Source organism: Rhinolophus sinicus, linkage group LG03, assembly GCF_036562045.2.
Source record: "Rhinolophus sinicus isolate RSC01 linkage group LG03, ASM3656204v1, whole genome shotgun sequence".
In the NCBI taxonomy this organism is placed as follows: Eukaryota; Metazoa; Chordata; class Mammalia; order Chiroptera; family Rhinolophidae; genus Rhinolophus; species Rhinolophus sinicus.
Window position 1 is genome coordinate 2,567,043 of NC_133753.1, and position 27,612 is coordinate 2,594,654.

At 42.3% G+C, this 27,612-nt stretch overlaps 1 protein-coding gene and 1 long non-coding RNA gene across 5 annotated transcripts in view; one reads left to right on the forward strand and one right to left on the reverse strand.

The window, feature by feature from the left end:
* RCOR1 (REST corepressor 1) overlaps window positions 1-27,612 on the reverse strand; it is a 122,632-nt gene that overhangs the window by 14,601 nt on the left and 80,419 nt on the right. For all 4 annotated transcript variants that reach the window (XR_012494500.1, XR_012494499.1, XR_012494501.1 and 1 more), the window contains exons 4-8: window positions 11,329-11,381; window positions 9,728-9,889; window positions 8,897-9,015; window positions 5,729-5,807; window positions 2,501-2,695 (exon numbers count right to left, since the gene is read on the reverse strand). Coding sequence is in view for 1 of the 4 variants with exons in the window: in XM_074326894.1 (XP_074182995.1) it covers window positions 2,501-2,695; window positions 5,729-5,807; window positions 8,897-9,015; window positions 9,728-9,889; window positions 11,329-11,381 (608 nt within the window). In the remaining 3 variants the exon portion in view is untranslated. The remainder of the gene's footprint in view (window positions 1-2,500; window positions 2,696-5,728; window positions 5,808-8,896; window positions 9,016-9,727; window positions 9,890-11,328; window positions 11,382-27,612) is intronic.
* On the forward strand, window positions 13,077-18,993 carry LOC141570493 (uncharacterized). Its single transcript, XR_012494502.1, has 3 exons — window positions 13,077-13,356; window positions 14,937-15,117; window positions 16,929-18,993. It is a non-coding gene; the product is annotated as an uncharacterized LOC141570493 (long non-coding RNA).

The following is a 27,612-nucleotide window of genomic DNA, read 5'->3' on the forward strand; positions in this document are numbered from 1 at the left end:
CCTTCCACGGGAACCATCAAGATTAGCAAGTCAAAGAAGCAAAAGCTAAAGTAAACTCTGAGTCCACAATTTGTCTTTAATTCCATACAGAAAGAGAGGGTGTAGGGGGAGGGGACGAGACACACAGAAGGACAACACAAGGCTACACAGCTGAATTTTCAGTGTACTGTGCAAAATTAGATGAAAATAACGAGCATTTCTCATGCCAGCCACAAATAATTAGAAAAGGATTAATTTAAAAAAACAATATCCTTTACAAGAGCATCAGAAGTACCAAATATCTAGGAATAACTCTAACAAAGGATATACAAGAGCTATACATAGGGAACAACAAAACAGAGACATTAAAGACCCCTATAAGTGGGGGTATATTTCATGTTCATGGATCAGAAGATGTTAATTCTCTATTTTGATCTATAGATTCAATATAACCAATCAAAATTCTAACAGAATTAATTTTCTGGAAATTGACAAGGTGATTCTACATTTTATACGGACATACAAAGGGCCACACACAGCCGAGACAATCCTGGAGGACTTACACTGCCAGATAGCTAGATTATAGTGGACGTGTAATTAAGACAGCATAGTACTGCTGAAGAATGGACAAACAGACCAAAGGAACAGACTGGGAAATCCCAAACCTGCCCCCCACATATGGATGCTGGATTTAAAATAAATTCCCCACTGCACTGGGGCAGGGAGAGGGTGGTCTTTTCAATAAATAGTACTTGGTTAACTAGCTATCTATATGAAACAAACAAACAAACAATTAGTGACCCTACTCATACAACATACACAGAAAAACATTTCCAGGTAGACTGAAGATCAAAATGTAAAAGGCAAAAGAAGCACTTTTGAAACAGCATGAGAGTGTATTCACAACCTCAGGGAAGGTTCTCAACAGAAGGTGGAAGAGCACTAACCACACAAGACAAGAACGAGAAACTCAACTACCTTAAAATTAAGAATTTCTGACCATCAAAAAAGGGAACATGAAAGAGAGTGAAAAGACAAGCCTCAGAGCAAGGAAATGGGACAATTCGCCCCTCCCCCCTGCCCCCAAGGATAAATTCACAATGAATGGGGACATGTCTGTTGTCACAGCTGATGGGGTAGGGTACTACTGGCATTGAGTGGGTAAAGAACAGAGATGCTGCCAAACACCCTACAACGCACAGGACAGCCCCCCACAAAAAAGCAGTACCCAGCCCAGAGTGTCAACAGTGCTACACTTAGGGAACCCTGATGTAGTGCAACCAAACTCACGTGAACTGACACGACCGCTGTGGAAACCGTGGGGAACGCCTTCCAGTGCTGGACACGTGCACACTCTGTAACCCAGCAACCCCTCTCTCAGGCACACATCCAACAAAGATGCACAACACACCATGCACCCCATCATGTAACAGAATGTTCATATCAGGATCGTAAGGGCCGAAAACGCGAAACAACCCAACGTCCATGAAGAGTAAAACGGATAATTTATAGGACATTTACATGCGCACGATGAGAAATAAGAACTATGGCTCTGTACTACATGGGTGGGTCTCACATGAATGAAAGCCAGACATAAAAGAAGCCACACATCATTTTTTAACATAAAATCCAAAAATGGATAAAAAATAATCTGTGGTTGGTGCCGGCCCGGTTGCTCAGGCGGTTAGAGCTCCGTGCTCCTAACTCCGAAGGCTGCCGGTTCGATTCCCACATGGGCCAGTGGGCTCAACCACAAGGTTGCCAGTTTGATTCCTCGAGTCCTGCAAGGGATGGTGGGCTCCGCCCGCTGCAACTAAGATTGAACACGGCACCTTGAGTTGAGCTGCTGCTGAGCTCCTGGATGGCTCAGTTGGTTGGAACGTGTCCTCTCAACCACAAGGTTGCCGGTTCGACTCCCGCGAGGGATGGTGGGCTGTGCCCCCTGCAACTAACAACGGCAACTGGACCTGGAGCTGAGCTGCGCCCTCTACAACTAAGACTGAAAGGACAACTTGGAAAAAAGTCCTGGAAGTACACACTGTTCCCCAATAAAGTCCTGTTCACCTTCCCCAATAAAATCTTTTAAAAAGAAAAACAAATAATCTGAGGTTTTAAAGCCTCCTGCTGGGAGAAGTGGATCATGAACAAGAGGGGCGGGAGTGAAGCCGAGGAGGCGAGGTGGCATTTCTTAAGGGGAGTAGTGATGAGAAGGGGACGAGACTGGGGCTTTGGGGGCAATATTCCATTTCTTGATCCAGATAGAGGTTAGTTGGGGATGTTCGCAATGTGAAAAATCACCGAACACACTGAACACACACACACACACACCATCTGTATATACATATATATAACATCAATTTTAAAGTTAATTTAAGAAAAATCAGTGGGCCTGTAGCTACGCTCTTCTGTCCAGAAACAGAATGTCCTTGAGATTTGTGGAAAGAGAACATCCGTGTGTGAAAAATAAAACCAGCTTTAAAGTGCTGGTTCGCCCTTTACCCAGGACTAGGCTCGCAGGTACCTGTCGTTTGACTGAAACCAGTTCCATGTCCAGTTGTCTCAGCACCGTGGCAGCAGCTGTGGCGTTGGCAGAGACAGCCTCCACGTCTTCTTGAGAAAGAAACATTCCTTTTGGAGGTTTCCTTTTTGCTCTGTTTTTAGCTTGTGTGCTATGTTTCTCTTTTTTGATCTGAGGAACTGTCTCAGTAGGAGGCACCTGCATGATATACATATTTGATAAATGAGATGCTAAAAAAATTTCAATGCCAACTGAACAGTGATAAGCATATTTCCTTAACGTGGCTCCACACAATCTAAGACAAACACCACGCTGCCTCATAATTACCATCTACAATTGGAACAGGTAGCTAACAGACGAGACACTGGCCATTGAATTTTGGCTAACCACTTCAAAGTGGACGCTACTTCCTTCTTATACAGACACATCCGTATTCAATCAATCACTTTAAGCCTCTGACAGCACTCTCAGCTTCCTGTAGTAATATAGGAAGGAAAAAATCTGCGTTCTCCACTGGCAATCTTTCTGTATGTGGCTAAGGAGCTATTTTATGCTGACAGTCCCTAACAATACAGATGCACATATGAACAAAGAAAGAAAAAAAAAATAAGACTCAGCACACTTATAAAGATCGATTTAAATTCTAAATCTTTATAGAAGTTTTAAAAATATAAACTTCCGTATTTTTTTATACATCAACTTTTTAATACATCATTTTTGGGGGATGACACATTAACTATAGGGCCCTAAAAATTTGCTTCAAAAAAATATGCTGTCGTTTTAAAATGCATGACTGCTGCTAATTTTTTAAAGTGCTTTCTCTAAAACCAAAACCTTCAGACATGAAATGCTGTAAATCTTGGCAAGGAAAGGATAACGCCTTACTGGTAACATTTTAAGAACAAGAAGTTTTTGTAATTGGTCATAATCTCATCTTGTTAAGTGTGTTACCATTTGCTGATAGAGCTTAAAATATGTTCAGGCTTTTTGCTTCATATGTTAAAAGACTGAGATAAAAAGACCATGCAAACTATGATGGCAGCCGTAAGTTCCTGAACAGCGGTAATAAGCAATACGTAAAAATATCAGTAGGCAATAAACTGTTCTGCAATTGCACTACGCTGTTTAGTAAGCTCACCTATTGGTGATGTGTCTGTTTTAATAACGTTTTAGTATGTAAAGAACCACGATTTAACCAGTTTTCTTTTTGAATCAGAAATTGAGCTATACATATAGGTAGTATAGAAATTAATAGAAAATCAACCCCTTTCTCTTCCATTCAAAATGTTTCATTGAAGAACCTAATAAACAATACATCAAAACAGTTTACTAAAAATTCCAAGTACCACGTGGTTTCCCAAACAAACTTTAGCTAACCCTTAAAACGATCCTGTTATATAGGCACTCAAATAAATCACTGGGAAAAGTGCCACCCAGAAAGAATTGCCAGTTTCCAATTTGGTGATATGATACCCTGTTTCCAACAAAATAAGACCTAGCCGGACGGACAATCCGCTCTAATGCATTTTTTGGAGCAAGAATTAATATAAGACCCGTTATTGTATTATATTATAATATTATAGTATTACATAAGACTGGGTCTTATAGTAGAACAAGACGGAGTCTTATATTAATTTTTGCTCCAAAAGACGCATTAGAGCTGATTGTCCAGCTAGGTCTTATTTTCGGGGAAACATGGTATGTACCCTACCAAGAGAAGCCTTCAAAATGTTATTTGGAACATTTTGACCCAATAATCCAACTTCTAGAAATTAATTCTAATGGAAAAAAATGCACAAATACTTAAGTATGAGATCAGCATTGTTTATAATAGCAAAACACAGGGACAAAAGCTGTAACAATCCGTAGAAGGTTAATTTACTCAATTAGGAAAGATTTGTATGATGAAATAACATACAGCTGTGCATACAAATGTATTTGACATAAAAATATGTTCAAGGTAAATTTAAAAGGTTATAAAAATTACATATTAAGATCCCATTTCTTAGTTTTCAAAAAGTAACCTTTTACTCAGAATTATGCATATAGGCATATACATGTTATAGAGGAAGTCGCCTGGAAAGAGTCATCAAAATGTTAACGGTGATCATGTATGACAATATTATAAATCATTTTCATTTTCTTCTTTCTATTTTACTGTATTTCATACTTTGTCTATACAAAGCATATGTTATTGATGTATTTCTCAAGTTTAGGTATGTCTAGACTCGTTTTTCCATATCTAAAATAGCTGTCTCATACGTTAGAATCTTTTGAGATAGAGAACCCTTCGCGATTTTCCTGAAACTAGAGTCTTGTCTTCAGAAAAACTCTTATCTGACCACAGAAGTCCCACACACAATGGGACTCAATGCTCCAGCCTGACTGGGGGGCCGAGGGGCTCCAAGGTGCTAAGGAGCCCTGCCTGCCAGTACCCCATCCCTCTGTCCTCCTGGCCCTCCACCAGGGCCTGTGGCAGGCAGTGCTGGATTGTGGGGGTTTCCGACCTGTGCCAAGGAGCCCTGGGTTTCCTGGGATGGCCCTAGGTGTCCCATATATGCTTTATTTAATGTTATGAATGGACAAAATAATGCAAGACTGCAAGCCCTATTCCCAACATCCCACTGTTCTCACTGGATAGTTTACAATAAATAAATGTTATAAGTACACCAAAAAAAGTTATCCACTATTGTAGGGATTCGTGGGCTCCCTGAACCCAGAGATTAGAAACATCTAGCATAATGATTTTTCAGATGTGAGCAATTAAAACTTCACCGTGTGTGAGGCTCACCCTCGTATGATCCACTGTTGGTGGAGTAATGAAAAGACTTGCACTGAGTCCCTCAGCCCCCTGCAGCCACTTCCTGCCCAAGAACATGCAGAGCTGGTGGCCAACGATAGCCTGGAAGGAGACCCGAGGCTGAGAAGAGGAGCCACACTCTAGCGTGGGCCTCAGCAGGACCACTTTCTAAGGGACGGAGCTTGGAAAGAAAGCGGGGAGGACGGGTGCCCTTGACAGGGTCAGCACTCCTCAGTGCTACGCTGTCCTTTCAGGCTTCCTTTACTCACGTTTCCTGGCAAGCACAACTCTGAGTTCTAGAAAACGGAGTTAGTATTGTTTAAAATGTCATACCGTGATGCCTTGTACTTAAGGTGCTAAGTAGAAAAAGTAAGAATGCTTTACTTATGGAACTTGTAATACAATTTATTTGCCTAAAGGGTAAAAAATACCTCCTTTTTGCTCTCCTTATTTGGATCAATCTCAATGTCAATGGGATTATTTCCATTTGCTTCTTCAAGTTCATCCTCACTGAAAGATAAGAAAAAGTTACTGAAAGATTATTCTGCTCCCAGACAAAAAGCTAAAGGAGTTCATCACCACCAAACCAGTTATTACAAGAAATATTAAAGGGTCCTCTTGAAAAAGACGACGAAGAAGATAAAAAAATATGAATAAAATGGCAGTAACTACATACCTATCAATAATTACTTTGAATATAAATGGATTAAGTGCTCCAATCAAAAGAAACAGGGTGATTGAATGAATAAGAAAACAAGACCCAAGTGTCCATTGATAAACGACTGGATAAAGATGTGGTACATATATATAATGGAATATGACTCAGGCATTAAAAAGAATGAAATATTACCATTTGCAACAACATGGATGGATCTAGAGGGTATTATGCCAGATGAAATAAGTCAGACAGGGAAAGACAAATACCGTATGATTCCACTTATATGTGGAATCTAAAAAACAAATGAACAAACAAAACAGAAACAGACTCATAGATACAGAGAAGGAACTGATTGTTGCTAGATGGGAAGAGCTTTGGGGGACTGGGTGTAAAGGTGAAGGGATTAAGAAGTACAAATTGGCAGTTACAAAATAGTCACAAGAAGTAAAGTACCGCACAGAGAATATAGTCACTAATACTGTAATAACTATGAATGGTGTCAAGGGGGTACTACACTAATTGGGGAGATCAATTTGTACGTTATATAAATGTCTAACCACCATGCTGTACACCTGAAACTAATGTAATAGTGTATGTCAACTGTAATGGAAAATTTAAAAAAATTTTTTAAATACTTTAAAAATAAAACATTATTTTGTTATTAATTTTACTTAATACACAAATAAAAGCAATAAATTCATTTAATGACAGCTCTAATATAAAATTAGTATGTTTTCAGATTGTTGCAATTAAAATCATTTTTACAATTCATACAAAATACGAACCCATAGTTCTTTTACTCTAAATGATTAAAAAAAGAACCATTAAAATAGGTTTCTAACTCCCAAACCAGGCCTAGAGCACTGTTGCGTTATATATGTAAAGTGCTTCCTCTCACCTCTGAACTGAAAACATCAAATTGAAGACATTTACTTAATTTCCTCATAATTACCTAGTGGAGAACTAGGGCATTATCGTTAGACACAACTGAGAAATTATTCAAGAATAAAGTCCCACTGCACTGGGAATCAACAAGTGAAAATCCATTCTCAAGTCCCACTCGCCCACTCGCGACTACACGAGTCTGAGAACGGGAAAGGCTTTTCGGTGGCCTGGATAACGGGTATCTTAAGTTAATTTCAAAAAGGACACTCACACTGATGTGGTCCTTCAAATGTTTTTGTTTATATCCTTCCATGCAGTAGTTCTTACTTTAAAAAACAAAACAAAAAAAAAGCTCTGTGGTAGGTGGGATTTTTAATAAAAAAAATGAGGACGAAGGCTCACCGATGTCAAGCGGCCTGGCCCAGTTCGCCCCAGTTAAAACCAGCTGGACAGCAGAAGTGGCAGAGTGCTCAGGCCCTACTTGGTCTCTGGAAGGCACCCCAGGTGACCCCCACTGCTCAGCCCTTCTCCACCCCCCCACCCCCCCCACCCCCCACCCCCGCCCCACACACACCGGGTGGTAGGAAGTTCTGGCTGTGCAGGCTCCAAGGGAAGGAGCCAGGAGCTGCCCTAGTCCCTGCCGTTACTTTCACAACCTCTCAGGCACCACTGCCTCGCCGTGCTCCCCTCCTGCCTGCACCCTAGCAGGGTGAAGGTGCACACGGAGGTGGGGCGCAGTGGTCCCCTCCTTGGCAGTCATGCGAGGGAACCAACTGGGGGTGGGAGCGGAGCCGTGTCAGCCGATGCTCTGATCATTTCACACTCAGGATAACAAAGCCGAGCTATTTTTTAAATTTAATACTGATTTTAGCTTAGTAGACTGCACCTGTTTGTAGCAATAAACTCATAAACAGTAAACTAGATCAAACATGTAATGGAAAGAAACATTTTAATGAAAAGTTGCTGCAACACTGAAAACAAACTCAGCAGGTCTGTCCCATTTCTTTGGTTACCAAGCATACAGCCCCCTAAACAGCCGCGCTGTGCTGCAGACCCAGAAGTGTGGGGCGAGCCGAGGGCAGCCGTCTGACAGGATCTGACAGGCGGAAAGAGCCTTGGAGACATTCGGCATCACTCTTTTTAGAATTGGCTGAGAGACCTGAATTCTCCTGAAGTGATACTCAACTCTCAATCTGTTCCCACATTATTCTCTTCCATTTGAAATTGTAAAATATTCTCCTGAGATGGGGTCAAATTATTACTAATTTACAAAATTATATTATAGAAAACATGGGAAATATAATTTTAAAAAGTCCCTTGTTAGCAACAACCTAACCCCCAAGCCATTATGTCTGTGTGTGACCTCGGACTTCAGACATGTTCATTTTAGAGACGGGCTGGGGGAAGGGGCGCAGTGAACTAAAACACGCCGCGCGCGTGCAGAGCAGACGCTGCAGAGCGGAGGCCAGAACATACTTCTGTGTGAGTACGGAGCTGTCTCCACTGCGCTGCAGGCAGTGGGAGCCTGAGGGAGTGACGAGTAAGGTGCACCCTACTCGCGGAGCTCCCCTGAAAACTAACACTTAAGGAGAAACCGGAATCGTGTCCCTCACTCATTCCTATACACAAAACAGACGGTCAAAAAAGGGAAGGCGGAAACCGAAATTGTACTGGTATCTTTCTCACACACCAAACACAAACATGTCAATGAAGCTGCACAAGCTACCAAACACATTTCAACCTAGAAAACAACTCCTTTTTATTCAAAGGAGACCCCCTTCAGGGACAGGAGAGAATATGCGGGAAGGCGCACGCATTCAAAATGGACGTCTACTGACTGCAGGAAGAGTGGTGCGAAAACTGCCCGAAGAGTAGGACCCACGCATTCCTACAGCTCAGGAACGTTTACTGCAGAGTGTCTGAGTGAGTTCTGGTTCCAGCAGGAAAGTGCTGGAGGAAATCCAGGGTGTTTTCCTATGTGTGTCCACCAGCTCTTAGAAATCCTACCCACTCGAGATGCCCCTCCGTGGTGGGACAGCACCCCGAGGCTACCGACCTTTCTTCCCGCTCGCGCTTCTGTTTGCGGGCGTGGCGATCCATCACGCTGGTCTTGGTTCGTGTCTTCTTCCACGAGTAGTAAAATTTCACCAGACTTGCTATGGATTTATCCGGAAGCTAAATATAAAAAACGAGTTGGTTTCGATTTAAAGCTAACCTTTAAACAATCAAATGTGTTTAGATACACATAATTAGGATCACTCTCACATATTTAGAAATGTCGTAAGTCAAACCCCTTTTTCTCCAATAAGGAGAAAAATTCATGAAACAACTCTCATCAATACATTTTCAAATTACTGCAGTTTTGCTTAAGTAAAACTTAGCCCATGAAAGATTGTAAAGTCAGTTAAAGATGAATCAGAGTTTTCACACATGTAACTATTGGGTTATTTAAAAAAAAAATTCATTTAGCACTGAAGTAGCCGTCAATAAGCTGTCACGGTAGGAGTCTACCAAAAAGCACTCCAGAATCTAAAAAAGAAGCAAACCTTCCCCAGACAGACAGTCCCATGATGCTCCACCTCGTCAAATAGCCATCCAAGATCCTTTCTGTGCGTCTAACCTTCTGGGGCGCCCCAACAAGGGAGTCTGGGGTGGAGGGTGGGGGAGGGGCTGCGTTACAGCCGTCCAGCCGGGAGTTGCTAGGAAGGACTCGCCTCACTGCTGTAACCTGAGGCCTGGCACCCACCAGCAGGAGCAGCGAACTAGCTGCTTTTCCTAACGGGAGCTGTATTAAAAGAGGGAGCAGTGCGTGCAGAGGATGGCCTCCCCTCAGGTACACGGCACAGGAGAGAGGCAGGGGAAAACACCAGTGGTCTCACCTACTTACCATTTGTTGGATTCTATGGAACGTTTTCCCATGAAAACTAAAGGCTTGCTCAAACAAGACTTTATCTTCCACAGTCCACTCATCTGGGAAGGGGGTAAAGTTGGGCAAATCAGCCAATGATTTTTCAATATTATGTTTATGCCAAAAGAGCATCCCAAGAGCCTAGAAAAACAGTATCAGTGAGATTTTTAGACCAAAGACGTGAACGCAACATTAACATGGAAACAAGGAGGTTGGCAAAGAAGGGTGTGCAACTCTTTACACCCCAATTACTAAACAGCCAACCCAAACGAAATGACATGCGCCCTGCGCCCTGCGCCCTGCGCCCTGCGGTACACTAACACATTTATCCCACAAGCCCTACGGGATAAGGTCCATCATTCTCACTTTCAAATTAGCATAGGGGCTTGGGAAGTGAAGTGACTGCCAAAGTCACAGTGCCAGGAAGTGGCGAAAGCAGCGTGGCTCTGGACTCTGTGCCCCCAAGGCCATTCTAAAGCCTCTGCACATGAAGGGAGACACTAAGTGATAAAAACACTCAATTCTTCATCTTCTTTTGTCCCAAAAATGCAAACATAAAGTTTTTTTCAGCTCATAAAGGAAAAAATATACAAATGGGTGAGTAACAAATTAGAAACAAGAGAGAGAACTCAGGAATATTTTCCTGAGAAAATCTCCTGTAGTACAACCCTAAAGTGAAAACTATCACACTTTTGAAGACCAGAATCCTTTAAAATTCATACAAGTACATTTATTGATCACCCAATAATACTTATACTTTCTAAATAAATAATTGATGATTTTCTGGGCAAGCTTGGTGACGCTCATGAGTAGGGTTGGAAAAGGAGAAGCATACATTTCTTGCTCTGAAAGATCCTGGAACTCTCACTGCAATTGGCTTTTCTAACAGTTCTACCAGGGTAGAACAAAATTCTTACAATGAAAAATAAGGCCAAGGCTGAAAGAAAGAGTCCAATTCTACATAATCTCAATTACTGGTACCCTCAATCATGAGGATAAACGAGAAATGTTAGTAACTTATAGGCTACAAAATCTAGATCAATGCCAAGGAAAGCATTAATCCAACTTAATGTGCTTATTTTTAAAACAGTAGTTAGAAATAAGGCTGAAATAAGATATCACACTCCTGGAGAAAAACAAATCTCATGGACTTCTCATTAATAGGCTCTAAACAATTTTTAAAAGAAAGCCTTAGTCAAATTTTACAAGCTGAAAGTGATTCAAAACACTTAACATGAAAACACTATAGATTTGAGTGCGACAGCATGAGTCAGGACAAAAACATCACACAACCACAGAAATGACAAATCACACATTCATAGAAGCAAGCGTCCAGCACCTCAGAGCCCTGCTGCCCTCAACACAGCACACCTGCAGAAATCCACAGACGCCTCTGGAATGAAAGGGTCCTCTCACACTCCTCTCAGGCAGTGACGAGGGGACCAGAGCCTTGTACGCATGACATGCTAGGAACCGCCAAGAGCACTGCTGATGCGGAAGCACCGCTGTCCCCCACACAGAACACAAGGCAGCAGGTTAGCTCGAAAGCCGCCTCCCCCACAAAAGCGGACCACGCGTACCTGCTCCATGTTGTATCCGTGCTTCTCTTTGGCGATGGCGATGTACTCGTCCACTGAAAAACAAGAGGAGGCCGTGACCACACGGAGGCACAGCAGCCTACGGGCGCTAGACTCGCATCTCAGGCCTGCCACGCACAATACCAAACTGAAGACAGACAGTAACCAAACGGAGTCGTCTAACATGAGCCCACTGTGGGGCTCACACATGTAAATCCCACAGGGAAATAACCTTAAAGAGACTCATACAGTAACAGTACTTTTCTCTGGATGGCAAGAATATGGTTCCTTTTTAAATACTTAAATTTCATATTATAATTTTCTACTTAAATTTCATATTATAACAAGCATTTTATTGGTACTCTGAAAGATAATTATTTAGAAATAAAAAATGTTAAATGGGGTTCGTTTTCAGTCTCAGCCCAGGTTGAAGGACAAGCAACCTACTGTTACGTTTAAAAAATTGAAGATAAATTACAAGAACCAATGCCTGGTACTTGCATTCAAATTCCAATCCAAAGTGACAAGTGCCAGCTTCAAGTACTAAAGGAAACACCAAGGAAAGCTGACTGACTCAATCCAGGAGACGTTGTTGCCCCCGAAGGTGAACGTACTTCCACTCTAGATTTCTAGTCTTCTTCCAGAAAAATAATAGACTATTCATTGACTGCACTCCTTATATCCATGTATGTCTTTTCTTTATAAATTACCGAATAACACAAGCTCAAAAAAAAAAAAAAAAAAAAATCACGCAGCATAGAATTGAATGAAACGAACAGCCAAGTTCCCACTAGCCCCTGCTCCCTCTGCCCCCAGACCTCACCCCCCCAAGTGAGATGACAATTTCGGGCTCAGGAAACAGGCTCCGAGGGGCTCACCTGGCCAGTCACACAGACAGAGAACAGAAGAACCCCAGAGAACAGAAGAACTAGAGGCAGGGCCTCTAGTCTCAGCACACGGTGCAGTCACGCCACAACCAACCACCTTCTGAACCGTGGTGTAACTGACGACCGATTTAGGGAAAAGAAATCAATTTTGAAAGTAATTCAAACTCTTTTATTAGCGTGTATTCCACTACTGGGGGAAATTTTTTCCATTGATAAAAGTCAACTTAATTCAAACAGTAACTACATATAGTACAACTCAATATTAATTTCAATACTAAGGCACTCATTTCCTATTTCCTTTTTAACCATTTCCTTACAAACTGACTGGTTACTTCACTCAGAATGTAGTAAAATTCCAGTTTCCCGGAGAGTCAGTGAATGACAAACTAAATGACCTTAGTTTGTCACAAAAGTTGAAACTGGTGATTTTAAAAATGGGGGAGGAAATTATTTCAAAGTGTGTCTCTGGCTTATTACTTCACAATAGGGTGGATTATGCCCAACACAAGAAAAATGCTCTAAGGTTCTAAAAAACCCCAAAAAAACAGCTAATGTGAGGAGAGGTGGCTCTGCTGAGAGGGGCGGCTGTGGCGCTCACCCTGGACAGGACCTAGAAGCCAAGGGCAGCACACGAAACCCCGGTGGGGGGTGGGGTGGACCGTGGGCCAGACGATCAGTACTAGGTGACGAGAGTGCTCAAGTCAAGAACATGTAAGGGTAGAGAGAAAAACAATCTACAGTGAACTGAGGGCCAACCCTGCAGAAAAAGCTTCTTCTTTAAATAAATATTTGGCGAGTGAACAGTAAATGAACCTTGAACTTCTGCTATGCAATCTCAGAGCCGGGCCGAGTAAGGAACGTGTGATGTGTGCAGTCACCAGTCAGTATATGCTGTCTAAGCACACAAACACACAGGTGCCTGCACGCTGCCAGGAGCCTGTCCAGCCCGCCTCTCAGGCAGGCGGCCTGTGTGAGTGTGCTCTTCGCATCAGTGAGCGTCCACTGACCTGTCCCTGCGGCCACCCACCGGATTCACACGTCTTTTAGATTTCCTCGGAGACCACGCGAGGGCTCAAAGTTCAAGTGGAGGAAGAAAGAGCTCCATCCCAGCTACTTACGCTAAGTCACTTGGAATGGCCACCAGGTAACGTAAGTTAACACATGGGGGGCTGGCAACTGGAAAGAATCACCATCTAATACCCACTAGCAAAAACACAATGTTTCATTCCCTTCATTGTCCCCCGTGTCCAACAAGGATCAGATAAACATTTGCTGAACGAATGCTGGGGTGCTGTGATATGTACAATGCGAACATTTTAGGGTCTTTTCTAGCAAGTGAAACTGCAGCACAGGTTAGGTACGCGGTAAGACAGCTTCAGGCCCAATCCTGGCGTGCGCGCCCTCCCTCCCCTCCCCCCATAGAATGAGCTCACAGACAGCGGTGCCGGACACATACTCAACACCAGTAAAAGCTGTTCCTTCAGCAGCTCCTTGACCTTCTCAGGAAGTAGCTCCTGTCACCTACCTGTGACAGCGACAGCACAGTAGGACTGGGCCTCTTCTCCACAGAACATTTAGGACTAGTCAGTTCCCAATGAATACGGCCATTTGTACAAATAAACAGGGCTCTGGACAGGCCTTGTCTCGTCCTGCCTTCCTACTCTACACCGTCCTGAGCGCTTGTTCCCTTAATAATCAGAGGGATGCAGCTAGCTAGCACAGCTTCTGGAATCTCTAATACCTTCCACCACCTGCCTACCTTGCTCCTTTACAGCGCATGCCAGTAGCTGCCGGTAGGACATGATGAAAACGGAAAACGTTCGTTTTTCAAAACCTCCCACATGGTTTCCTGAAGCTAAAATAAGCTTTCAACCTAAGAAAATAAAATCCATTCCCAAGTGCCCTCATAAAAAGCAAAGGATGAGGGTGGCCGGTTAGCTCAGTTGGTTAGAGCGTGGTGCTAATAACACCAAGGTTGCTGGTTCGATCCCCACATGGGCCACTGTGAGCTGCGCCCTCCTTAAAAACAAAACAAAACAAAAAGCAAAGGATATCCAGGTGCTTGGCCTGGTGGGTAAAAGATGAAACAGAAAGTGGAGCAGAGGTATACAAGCTGCCCGACACAAACCGTTCTGCAACAAAGAAAACAGGCATCCTCGGGGACTCTTCTAATACTTTATCTCTGACAACACAACACTCTTGCTTTTTGCCTCTGAAAGACGAAAGGTTAACCAGAGTCAGTCCCAATCTGGGGGCGAGGAGCCACGAAGGCCAAGAGTCAGTAAGTAGACGTGATCAGACGACCAGCAAAGTCCGTGTAGCTCCAGGAAATGCCAGGCCGTTTCCATGGCTGGGCCTTTGCACACACCAGCCCTCCCCAACACACAGGGGACAGTCCCAGGGAGCCATCTGGGTGCAAGAAGCAGCAGTGTTGTCATGGGGAGCTTAGCTGAAATCCTAATCTGCCCGTCAGAAGCAGAAGAATCAGTCACTGACTTAAGTGTACTCTGCTTTAAAAATAATCTTCCATCGTATAATGCAGTATTTTTTAAAAACTTGAAAATTCCTATGGAAACAACCAAAGAGAATTGTCCAATCTTAAATTATGATCGATAAATATATGCATCATTCTGATTCTTTAAAAAAAAATACGCAGACTGTACAAAGCACTGGCTTTTTTTTTTTTTTTTTTTACTTTTATTTACTTTAAGTGTGTTTTTCCAGGACCCATCAGTTCCAAGAAGTTGTTTCAATCTAGTTGTGGAGGGTGCAACTCACGGTGGCCCATGTGGGGATCGAACTGGCAACCTTGTTGTTAAGAGCACCGAGCTCTAACCAACTGAGCTAACCGGCCGCCCAAACCACTGGCTTTTTTGACAAGAACTTATCATTGTGGAAAGCACAGGTGAGTGAGTTATAATTGGAAGTAACATCACTTATAGGTAGAGTGCATTAGAGATTCATCAAGAAAATTTACACAATTCCTAAAGCCTCATCAGACACTCACTGGGCAACTCTTACTGTGCACACAACACTGAAGCAAATAGGCCAAGATACAAAAGAAAAATGAACCGATTTCCTGTAGGACCTTGAAGTAACACACAGGTAACAGAGGAGAACATAAATACGTAAAATAATACTAGTATAGATGTAGGATAACATAGGAAAGGAAAATAATCAGTAAATCATAATGATAATGATGATAAACCAAGAAAAGCTTCCTAAAGATGCAACCGTTATACTGACTAATAACAGTACCTAGCATTTAGGAACTTACTATGTACCAGCCACTGTTCTAAGATCTTTACAAGGATTATCTTTTTAATCCTTTCCAATAATTCTATTATTACTCTCATTCACAAAAGGAAGAAACTGAGGCTCAGAGAAGTGAGGTACTTTGGCCAGGGTCACACCGCTGCTAAGCAGCAGAAGTAGGATGTACATACACTCCCTGTCTGACTCCAGGGCCCGTGGTGTTGAACCTCTACACACCATCCTATCTCTTGAGGAAAGGAGACAGAGGGAGAAGGGCACTTCCGATTAAGAACAGTCTCCATGGTCCAGAGAACTGAGCAAGGCCCATGAACACGGTCTGTCCGGCTTGAATGGAGTTAAGGAACTAGAACTGTGGTAGGAGAAGGAAGTGACGGTACCTGAAGGTAACAGAGAAACGGTTGCCTTGCGCTAGGTCTCATTTGTTTCTATATTCCTTCTTTCATCCAATCAGCTACATACCCTTAGTACTCAAATTTACCTGCAAAAAGGGGCACAAATGCACATGAAAATTGCCACTGTGACCTTAACTCACCCATCGCTCTCCCTAGATACTGCAGAGAATCAGGACACCTTGTGAGCTTGCACTTCTATGCAGAGCAAGAGGCTGACACCATAGGTGGGCTGAGGACAAAGCACTAGCCTTAATACAGCTTTTAAAAATGTTTCATTACCCTAACATTTGCAGCAGCATTATTACTGCAAAGGAAACATGGAATCAATTTCTCTCTCACAACGCAAACTGAGCATGCCAAAATTTTCTTCAAGAATGTAATAACAATACCATGGGATCTCCTTTTATTATTAGAATAAGTTATCATAGTAACTCATTGAGAATCAAAATGAGCTTAAATCATTTAAATAAAGCAATTATGCCATCTGGTGGGCACACTTATTAATACACTTAACATTTCAATGATCCCTCTGAATATCTTCAGGGGCAAAAGGGGGCACAAGAAGCCAGATACGCCAAGATAAGAGGCAGAGTATAATATGAACCAGTCCTTCCTAGTCAGTAATAACATATGTTTTCTTTATGAAAATGCTATTAATGTAGTTTTGTTAAAAATCCCTCTTCATACAAAAAGCTCCCCCCCACCCTCTGGCACCTCAGTAAATACTACAAAATCCAACCTACTCTCAGACAGTCTGATCAGTGGAAATAAGAAATAAGAGTACCCCACCAGCCACACACATTTACATTCAGCTTCTGGCATCTATTCCTACCGAACCCACACTGCTACATCCCTCCCTCCATCCCCTGTAGCTTGTATGCCTTTGGATAAGTTCTACCCCTGTGTCTCTGTGCCTCAGTTTCCCTATCAGGGTAAGAGTGGATTGACCATTGTGATCTTAACAGTGTCTTCCAGGGCTAACACTGTATGAGTAATTTTTAAAACATTTTAATGTTGATGTAAACATTTCTGTGTGTTGCATTTTAAGAATTTTCCAGTTCAAAAAAAGGATCAGAGGATTCTTCCACGTTCACTGCAGGATGCACACATTTGAGTGTCCTCCAGAAGGCAGATGGAGAACCTGTATTTTAAAACGGATCACCACTAGAATGACATCTAGCTGTGACTAAACAGTTTACTACCTTTCTCCTTCAAAATGTCCAAAGACTATGGCAAAGAGTAAAATCAGCGTAGTGACACACTATCCCCTTGTATCGTCCACATCACGTCAACTTCCCTGCTGACTGAGGCCCTCAGCAGGCAACTGTGTACTCAGAATCATTTTGTTTGCTCTCACCATGTTTATACAATACGAGCTAAAGAAAGGAACCACGCTCAAAGCAAGGTCTGCACCTCCCTTAACTAAAGGCAATATTTCCCTGATAAGAAGAGAAGGGGGAAACTAAGACTGGCTGTTGATTTCCCCATAACCTCACAGCAGACGACAGCAGCAAGAGTCCCGGACACCAGTCCAAGTCCTTGGTTTCCATCAGGAACCTGAAAGCTAAAGCCATCTCCTCGGCCATAAAACAATACGATAGGATATCCTGCTCTAATCCTTCACACAGTTAGCAGAGGAGTCGAAAGATACAAATGCAAAGTATACAAATGTAAAGCATTATTAAAATAATTCATTCATAAACATTTGTGAGATTCAACTAGAGGGAAGGCGGTACGGTTTAGAACCAGAGTTAGTTCAGCGAGAGACCAAAGTGGTGCTTGAGTTTCACCAGAGCTGTGCTCGAATTCAGCAGCCCCAGCCTGACTGATGCGAACCCTCGGAGCCTTTTCTTCAAAATCCAGGCTCCTGGTCCACCCTGTTTTTCATGTGTATGTGTGTGCTTATGTTGTGCACGTGTACATGTGTGCATGGATGTGTATGTACAGGTGTTATAAAGTCGATGTGCACAGAGTAAACCACACACAGAAAAGGGCACGGCTTGGTGAATTTTCAGAAAATGAAACACCTAGATCGAGGAAAGAATCAACTGCACCCTACATGTTTTTGGTTTGTTTTTATAACGATCCCAGGTGATTATGATGGACCAGTTTTGAGAATCAGTGAATTAGACCATAGGTAGAAAGCGCTGATAACATTCCCCATTTTAATGGGATAAAAATCATCTCAACAAACACAAAATTTTAAGGTTTGAGCGATTACGACAATATCAAAACCACAGAAACAAGAAACATGCTCTGAGGTTTGTGAATTTGTGAGTTGTGAATTTCAATCGTGCAAACAAAAACTTCCTTTCAGTGACTCAAGTGGTTCCTTTTTAAATTACCGGGTTCAAGTCCACCTCCTGCTGAGGGGCTATGGGCAGGGGAGGAAGTGGGTGGTCAGAGGAGGGATTTCAAAGTCTGCAAATCCTAGTGCCTCTTTAGATCTTGTATATAAACCTCACTTCCTAGAGACACTTGTCCTTTAATGCTGCTTCCTCAACCTATACACAGTGGTCCTTCCCTCAGTACAATCGTCTGTGCACATGGGCACAGGAAAGAGGGGTCCTCACTGAGGTCCACGTGGCCAGGGGAGCCTAGGTTACAGGAAGTGCCTGGGGAGACGACAAGGCTCTACCCACCACAAATTTCACACAAGTCACTTCCCCTCTGTGGGCCCCGGTTTCTTTAGCTCTGAAAATGGAAGCTAAACTGCACAGTGGCGTGGAGAAAATGCGGCGGGGGTGGGGGGGCGGGGGGGCGCTGGAGCACATTCTCCCCCTTCCCAATGGTAGAACTGTAAGTCCTACCGTTTTCAACGCTTGAATCTTGGTGGCGGTGGCAGGGGAGGTCTTCATCAAGTAAAGAAATCTGAGCTTTGAAAGTAGACTGCAAAAAAGCGATGTTTTATAATAAACTCGTATGTTTTACATTTAATTATTCTCCACTGATTCAACAAATCTTTCAGCCCTACTGTGTGCCCAGTGCTGCTTATATAGCCATGATTAAAATAGACAGTCTCTGCCTTCATAGAACTCAAAGTCTGGCTGATAATCACACAAATAATTATGTAATTCCAACTGTCATTAAGTGCCAGAGAAAAAGGACTATGGAAGCACTTAACTGGGAAACCTGATCTGCAGAATCAAGGAACTTTCTTTTCTACTGGAAACTTTAACAGTGGTTATATCCATGTGTTGAGGTGAAGGAATGTTATGCTATTTTTAATAATAAAAACAAGCTTATGTGTCTGTAATTTCCTTTCTGAACCATTTGAAAATATCATACATTAGGCCCTGTACTCATTAAATACTCAGCATATATTTTCTAAAAGCAGGTACGTGTATTCTCTTATATAACCACAGAATAGTAAATCTAACATTGAAACAATCATCGGTGTCTGTATTCCAATCTGGCCAACTGAGCCAAAATGTGCTTTATGTTTGCTGAAGAATCTTAAAGTAAATCCCAGTTATCTCATCCTTATATACATAAATATGCATATTTAAAAAATGTGGACGTATTTTTTACAGAACTACCATGCCATTATCACACCTAACAAAAATAGCAAATTCCTTGGTATGAGAAACAATGTTATACTCATTGGATCACCTAAAATGTAGACGTCCAACAATGTCAATTACTGAAGAGGACACGGAGCACATAAATTCTGCATAAACCAGTTTGACCACTTTGGAAAATAATTGATGTCTCAGAGCTGAATGTCTACATTGCCAATGGATATCAAGAAACAGGTCAAAGAATGTTCCCAGCAGTAAAAGCTGTTAATAGTAAAAAAACCAAAACCAATGTCCATGAGAACAGAAAGGATAAATTATGATAACAAAATAAAAATTTTAAGTTTAAAAGGATGAAGATAAGACTCATTGATATGATTAAAGGGTGAAGTAATCCTTGATTTTAATGGAGGGCTTCCACTACTGTGTAAATTTGGCTGTCTTTTTTAATAAGTCTCGCACATTTTAGCTAACTCTAGAGCACTTAAAAGAGAATAAAAATGATAAAAATAATTTTCACACACTAAAAAACATCATTTTAATGGCAAGCTTCAAGCTCTTCAATTAGCCATTTATTTTTAAAAAGCTGAAAACCAAGGCCAGTGTTAGCTTCTCCTATCCCCACCCCTGCACACCTGCAGTCAAAGAACGAACAGGTTAGAGTCTGAACATTAATACACTTTTCCCAGGGCCATGAGCTGCACTGGGCAGGGAGCAGACTGTCCCTCTGCTACTCCTCCAGTGCCTGGCACACACGCTCCCTCTCAAATATTTACTGAGTAAATGAATGTCACCACAAGGTGAGTGGCAAAGATGGAAATGTTAGCGAGCCCAAATGGCCCAAGCTGCAAAACCAACAGCCCCAAAGCCTGCTCTTGCCAATCTCCATACCGGAGCGTCCACACCACCATCATCTTCTCACCCATTGGACAAATATTTATGGAACAGCCTCCACATGCCAACAGGATTGACGGAGAACTGGATGGACAGACCAAGCTCTCCGTTCATCGGTTTTTATGGAGAGAGACATACAGTCAGTATTACCAGGTCAGGGGACATTCAATGGAATGAAGGAAGTGAGACAAGGCAGGCAGTGCTGGGCTCTACTTCAGAGTGTGGTCGAAGAAGGCCTCTCTGGTGGTGACACTTAGGCAATGACGGGAAGGAACTGAGGGAGCCTCCGCTCCACGTGGACAGTGGGGAAAAGAATACTCCAGACAGAGGGAGCGGAAAAGGCTCTGGAGAGCAGGTTTTGGATGAGCTCAGGAGGGCAGAGCTGGGGTCAGACGATGCAAGGCCTTAGAGCCAACGGTCAGGTCTTGTGACCTTAATTCATGGTGGACTGGAAAGCCACTGGAATGTTCTGAATAGATACTCCTGCCATTTACTGTATTACATCGCATTTCATACATTTATATGAAAGTCTAGACATTCACTACGTATCTACAAAACGTTCACAACACAACGTAATCCTGAAAACATGCACTAAAGTGAAAGGCACTAACACAGAAACAACTTTCGTGCGCGCTGCAAGTCTAAGGAGGGTTCTTATTCCAAGAAGTCTACACTTACCTTAAAATCTCTAATTTGACTTTGGCTTTTGACAGAATTTTAAATTCTATATGTCTATCATGTTATATGTGTTAATTTTTTCCTTTACAGTTAATAGTCATCCAGCTTTGAAAAAAATCACCCAGCTTGACTGTCTTTGGCATAGCTAATGAGCTCCATCTTTGTCTGTTTTAACACTGAGACCAGCACTTCTTACCACGGTACCAGTTTCTCCTCATTTTTATAAAATAACAACAAAATGCAACCAAAGACTTATGTACTGCAAAGAACTGATTATACATAATCTATAAAATGTAACGCATAAAGGAGGGACACCATCTGTTTCACTGATTCCCAATAGCCAGAAGTTACCTTGCCAATTTCTATGCCCAAGACAAGTACAGCTGACTCTAGAAAATGTGCTTCTTCAGGAAACTATCGAGCGTGGCTTAACACTGGCTTCGCTTCTAGCTCCAATTCACCGCTTTCAATCCCTACCCTAAAAATAATCAAATAAAAAATCATCCTCAGATTATTCCCTTTCCTAATTTATCCTCTCTTCTCAAACTCCCTTCTAAGAATTCCCCAGGCCACAGTTTTATATTGCATCTGACTACACTTCCTTTGGTAAACTTTTTTGTTTTCCTAAAACAGTCCAGTGAACCAGACTTGGAATAAGGTCTGGCCTGACTCTACATAACATTTCAAAACAGACCAGATTATTTAGTAAAAAACCTTTTGAGATTTCTTGTTACTAACATTTCCTGTTACATGTCCACTTTCAACTGCTTCTCCACGCATAGTCCAGCCCTCGGGTGGGTCCACGTGTAAGCAGGCGTAGGAACGGGAGGGGGGCATCCAGAGTAAGGACATGGTCCTGCAGCCAGTGCAGCAGCACCCCCACGGAGAGAAGGCTCCCCTAAAGCCACTAGGTGGGGGCAACCGACATGGGTATCTCGGGTCCAGACCATGTAGGGTGAGGAGGGCAACCCTGACGGAGGGCAGCCTAGAATGTGGTGGGGTGGGTGCCCACAGGTGGGAGAGAGGAGCATCCATGCAGGAGGGCAGCTGCACACACCCCACAGGGACCAGGGAGCCGAACCCACAGAGATGACGCCACATCACAGGAATAGAATGCCTAGCAGGCATCTTCAACAGAAACGTGTGGAGTAAATGACGCACCTAGATCCTAATAGTATCCTGCTTTAAAGGCATGTAAGGGCCGCCTGGATCCGCCCCACCCCTGACCCCTACTCCTGTGATCTCTGTCCCGCTGAGCACGTTCCGACACTCCCACCACTGCCCCCCTGAATGACCCCCCCCCCCCCCGGCCGCCCTTCACTGCACTGGCCTAGGAAGGCCCCTCTCACAGCCGCCCTCCGTGACAGCCTCCAGTCTCGGGCCTCCTCTAAACCACAGGCTGCCGTCACGAGCTTTCTAATGCAAATTATTTTGCTTCTAGCTAAAAAGCCTTCCAATTCCTCATCGGTTTAAGAAGTCGGCCTGCCTTTCCAGCTTCATGACTTCTCACCTCCTCAAGGACAATACATGTCACAGCCGGCAAGTCTCCAAAAGAAAGCAGCACATGCCTCCCACACCTTCACGCCGGTGCGAACGCCAGGGCTCGCCTTTTCTTCTGTCTCGATGTACCTGAGCCCTCTGTCCAGCCAGCAACTGCTTTTATTCATTCTTCAACATTTTACTCAAATGTCAACTGTTCCCAAATGTCGCCCTTGTTTCTACCCCAGAAAATGGAGCCCTTTCGCAGGGCACACAGGGGGTGCTTGATTAAAACAATAGAAGAAGAATCAACTGTCCTCTTCTCCAATTAGTGAATATTTTCTCTTTCTCTCACTATCTGCCCAATGTCCAGATTCCACACGATTCAACCTTCGCTCACTCCTGTCTTTGTCCCCGAAACCTCATGTCATTGTTTCAGCAAGTAGTTTTCCACAATCTTTGATATACTATTTCCATCCTATTGTTCTCACCTATCTCCTGGATTACATTTCCTCTACATGAACTATGTCTCTCCAAGGCACATTTTCTAGGCATACCCTCAAGGTTGTAATTCTCGTTAACAAAAGTTTTACTTAGACACGGCCCAAAGCAGCTTGTGTGTTATCGATAATGATTTAAGTAGTTAATTACAGTTTATTAAATGAAGCAGTAGGTGAAAGCAGGTATGTGTAATAATGCCCACTGCAGACAAGAGATCTAGCCCAAACTTGGCTACTAACTAGCCATGGCACGTTAAGCATTTGTCTTCACTTCTCTAGATCTGTTCTTCGCATCTGAGAAACAAGTGCTGGAGTAGAGAAAATACACATAAATGATTTGTTTACACGTTGAGTTTCCCCTCTTTCTCCATTAGAATATAAGCTTCCTGAAACCTTCACTGCTGGTAACACTATCAGGCACACTAAGCTGCTCAATAAAAATCTGAATGAAACCAATTCTCACTAAATAAACTCAATATAACGCTAATTGAGATATTTTTGGAGAGAACTTGATACCATGAGTCTAAGATCAGAAGAATAAATACATGAGCCAGGAACACTGAGAAAAATAAAATGGTACCAAATCAGGAATCAACAGATAGTTCAATGTAACAAAATCAAAAGTCCAGATGTAGACTAAAGTACGTACGAGTTTAATATAAATGAAGAGGAAAAGAATTCAGCGTTCCAGATAGAACAATGATGTACACTAGGACGGGAGGGGAAAGGACAGGGAAGACGGAAGAAACAGTATATGTGTCTGTAACGTTTAGGGGGAGGGGCTTTTACGACATGACAGTATACTAGAAGCCACAAATAAGATTCACAAATTTAACTAAATATAATTTTTAAAAAACAAACAAAATAATAAAGTGAGGTTGACTGCTATTTACAGAAGAAACAAAAAGTCAAAATACAAAGATGCTCAACCTCAGTAATAATTAATGAAAACCCTTTCCTATCAGTTCAGCAAAGTTCAAAACAGTTAATACGCCCATACAACGAGATACTACCTCATACCCATTATCATGGCTACTATAAAAAACAAAACAAAACAGAATATAACAAGTGTCGACAGGATGTGGAGACACTGGAACCCTTCTGTACTGTTAGTAGGAATGCAAAATGGTGCAGCTGCTGTGGAAAACAGTATGACGTTCCCTCAAAAAAACGAAGACACAGAGTTACCAAATCCAGCACTTCCACTTCTGGGTCTATGCCCAGAAGAATTGAAGGCAGGGTCTTGAAGAAACATTTGCACACCCATGTTCATTGCAGCATTATCCACAATAGCCAAAATGTGGAAACAACCCAATTGTCCACTGACAGGTGAATGATAAACAAAATGTGGTATATCCATATGAATGAATATCATTTAGCCATAAAAATGAAGGAAATTCTGACATGTTACAATGTGGATGAACCTTGAGGGCATTACTCTAAGTTAAATAAGCCACTCACAAAAAAACAAATTCTGTATTGGTCAATTTACATGAAGTACCTACAATAGTCAAATTCATTGAGTCAAAAAAGTAGAATGGCGGTTGCCAGGCACTGGGGGAAGGGAAAATGTAGAGTTGTTTAATGGGGACAGAGTCTTCAGTTTTGCACGAAGCAAAGTTCTGGAAGCTGGCTGCACAACAATGTGTGCTTAGTAACATGAACTCACTGTACACTTAAAGATGGTGAAGGTGGACCGTTGTTTGTCTTTTCAAGAACGTCATACAATGGAATCAGGTGGTACAGAAGCTGACGGGACGGCTGCGTCCGCCCGACATGGTGACGTGGAGATTCATCCCAGTTGCTGTACACATCAACAGTCCATTCCTTTTTGCCGCTCGGTAGTGCTCTACTGTACTGATACATTATACAAGTGACCTCTTTGCCTGCCTGTTGAAGGCTATTTGTGTTGATTCCACTTTTTGGCTGTTATAAATAAAGCTGCTATAAACATTTATACAGAAAAAAATAGTTAGGATGGTAAATTTTATGTTGTGTGTATTTTTACCACAATTAAAAATAATTTTAAAAATATATTTTAAAAGGAGAAAGTTGATATACGCAGTGCTAGGGAGGTCTTGGCAGATAGGCACACTCATATCTCCTCAGGTGAAACATGGGGCAAATAGATACAATTTAAAATGTATGTGCCATTTGATCTGTCAACCCGACTTCAATGACGTTCTCTGCAGCACTGTTTAGAAATACTTAAACTATGAAATGCTCACGTTAGATGACCACTAGAAAAAATAAGGTATTTATAGAAACTAACATATACCCAGAAAATTAACATAACAGTGGTTAACTTGAGAGACGTAGGATTTTTCACTATTTTATTTTATTCAGTGAGTATATATTACTTTTCAGTTTAAAAGAAAAGAAGTTAGACACCCATTAGAGAGGCCAAAATCCAGAACACGGACAACACCAATGCTGGTGAGGACATGGAGCAGCAGGAACTCTCATTCATCGCTGGGAGGAATGCAAAATGGCGTCGCCACTTCAGAAGATAGTTGGGCAATTTCTTACAGAACTAAATGGTAATCTTACCACACGATCCAGCAATCCCGCTCCTTGGCATTTATCCAAAGGAGTTAAAAACGTATGTCCACAAAACTTACGTCTACATAAAAAAACCTGCACACAGATAGTAATTTATTCATAATTGCCAAAACGTGGAAGCCACCAAGATGCCCGTCAGCTGGCGAAGAAAAACAAACTGTGGTCCATCCAGACAGTGGAATATTATTCAGCACTAAAAAGAAAATGAGCGGGGCCGGCCCGGTGGCTCAGGCGGTTGGAGCTCCGTGCTCCTAACTCCGAAGGCTGCTGGTTTGATTCCCACATGGGCCAGTGGGCTCTCAACCACAAGGTTGACGGTTCAACTCCTTGAGTCCCGCAAGGGATGGTGGGCTCTGCCCCCTGCAACTGAGATTGAACACGGCACCTTGAGCTGAGCTGCCTCCCGGATGGCTCAGTTGGTTGGAGCACGGGCTCTCAACCACAAGGTTGCCAGTTCGATTCCTCGACTACCGCAAGGGATGGTGGGCAGCGCCCCCTGCAACTAGAAATGGCAACTGGACCTGGAACTGAGCTGCACCTTCCACAACTAAGACTGAAAGGACAACAACTTGATTCGGAAAAAAGGCCTGGAAGTACACACTGTTCCCCAATAAAGTCCTGTTCCCCTTCCCCAATAAAATCTTAAAAAAAAAAAAAAGAAAGAAAATGAGCAATCAAGCCATGAAAGACACGGAGGAACCTAAAATGTAGATTATTACTAAGTGAAAGAAGTCAGTCTGAAAAAGGCTATATACATACTGTATGATTCCAACTCTGTGACATTCTGGAAAAGGCAAAATTATGTAGACATAAAAAGATCACTGGTTGCCAGGGGTTACGGGGGTTGGAAGGGATGCGTAGGCAGAGCACAGAGGAGTCAGTACGATATGACAATGGTGGATACATGTCATTACGCATTTGTCAAAACCTATACAACGTACAACACGAGTCAACTATAACTTTGGCTAATGTCAACCATATCCTTTGGGTGTTAGTGATGGATAAATGCAGGGGCACTGACTGTCACTCTGAGGGATGTCCGCAGTGGGGGAGGTTGTGTGTGTGTGGGGAGAGGTACAAGGTGTGATCAAAAAACACGGTGAATGTTTAAATTTTTAAAAAATGTATTACAGTAAAAGACACATTGCCATTAATCGCCCTCAAAATACTCCTCCTTGCTTCAAACACACTTATCCCATCATTCTTGCCACTTTCTGAAGCAGTTCTGGAAGTCCTCTTTCGTGAGTGTCTTCAGTTGTGCTGTCATGGCTGCCTCGATGTCCTGAATCGACTCAAAACGTTTACCTTTCATGGTCATTTTGACTTTGAGGAAGAGTTACAAGTCACATGGTGCCAGATCTGGTGAATAAGTGCGCTCAAAGCAAGAGGGGAGTATTTTGAGGGGGATTAATGGCAATGTGTCTTTTACTGTAATAATTTTTTTTATTTATTCACTGCATTGTTTGATCAGACCTCATATGTGGGAAATCTCTACTTTCTGCTCACCTTGACTGTGAACCTCAAACTGCTCTAAAAATTAACTCTCTTTTTAAAAAAAGAAAATAAATAAGATGAAATGATATATTTGCCCCTTGACCTAGGAACTAGAGATTTATCCTAAAGATATAATAAGAACACTCACCAGAGAGATTAAAAAAAAGGAACTGAAAGAGTTCAAATATGCACCAACAGGGAATTTTGTTTTTTAAAAAAATAGAAGACTAAATTATGATACACTCATACTTGTTAAAAACTAGCTAATTGTAAATGTACTGAGTTAGAAAACAGTCCCACATATACTGATAAGAGCAAATTGCTGAACAGCTCACATTTGGTGGTAAAAAAGTTTTAATATTTATTAATATATATAAATATTTTAAAAAGCATATATATTGTAAATAGTGAATATAAGAAGGCTTTAACTGTCTACATTATACATTCTGTATTGTTGGAAATTACTACAACAGCATTCATTTTTATAACCACAAAATAATGTTGTAAACTTGCAGAAACTCTAGGAGGCAGAGCTATAAACAGCTACTTAAGAAAAAACAACACAGGAAAAGCCACAGACCTACAGACATTCCTATAGGTGGGGGAG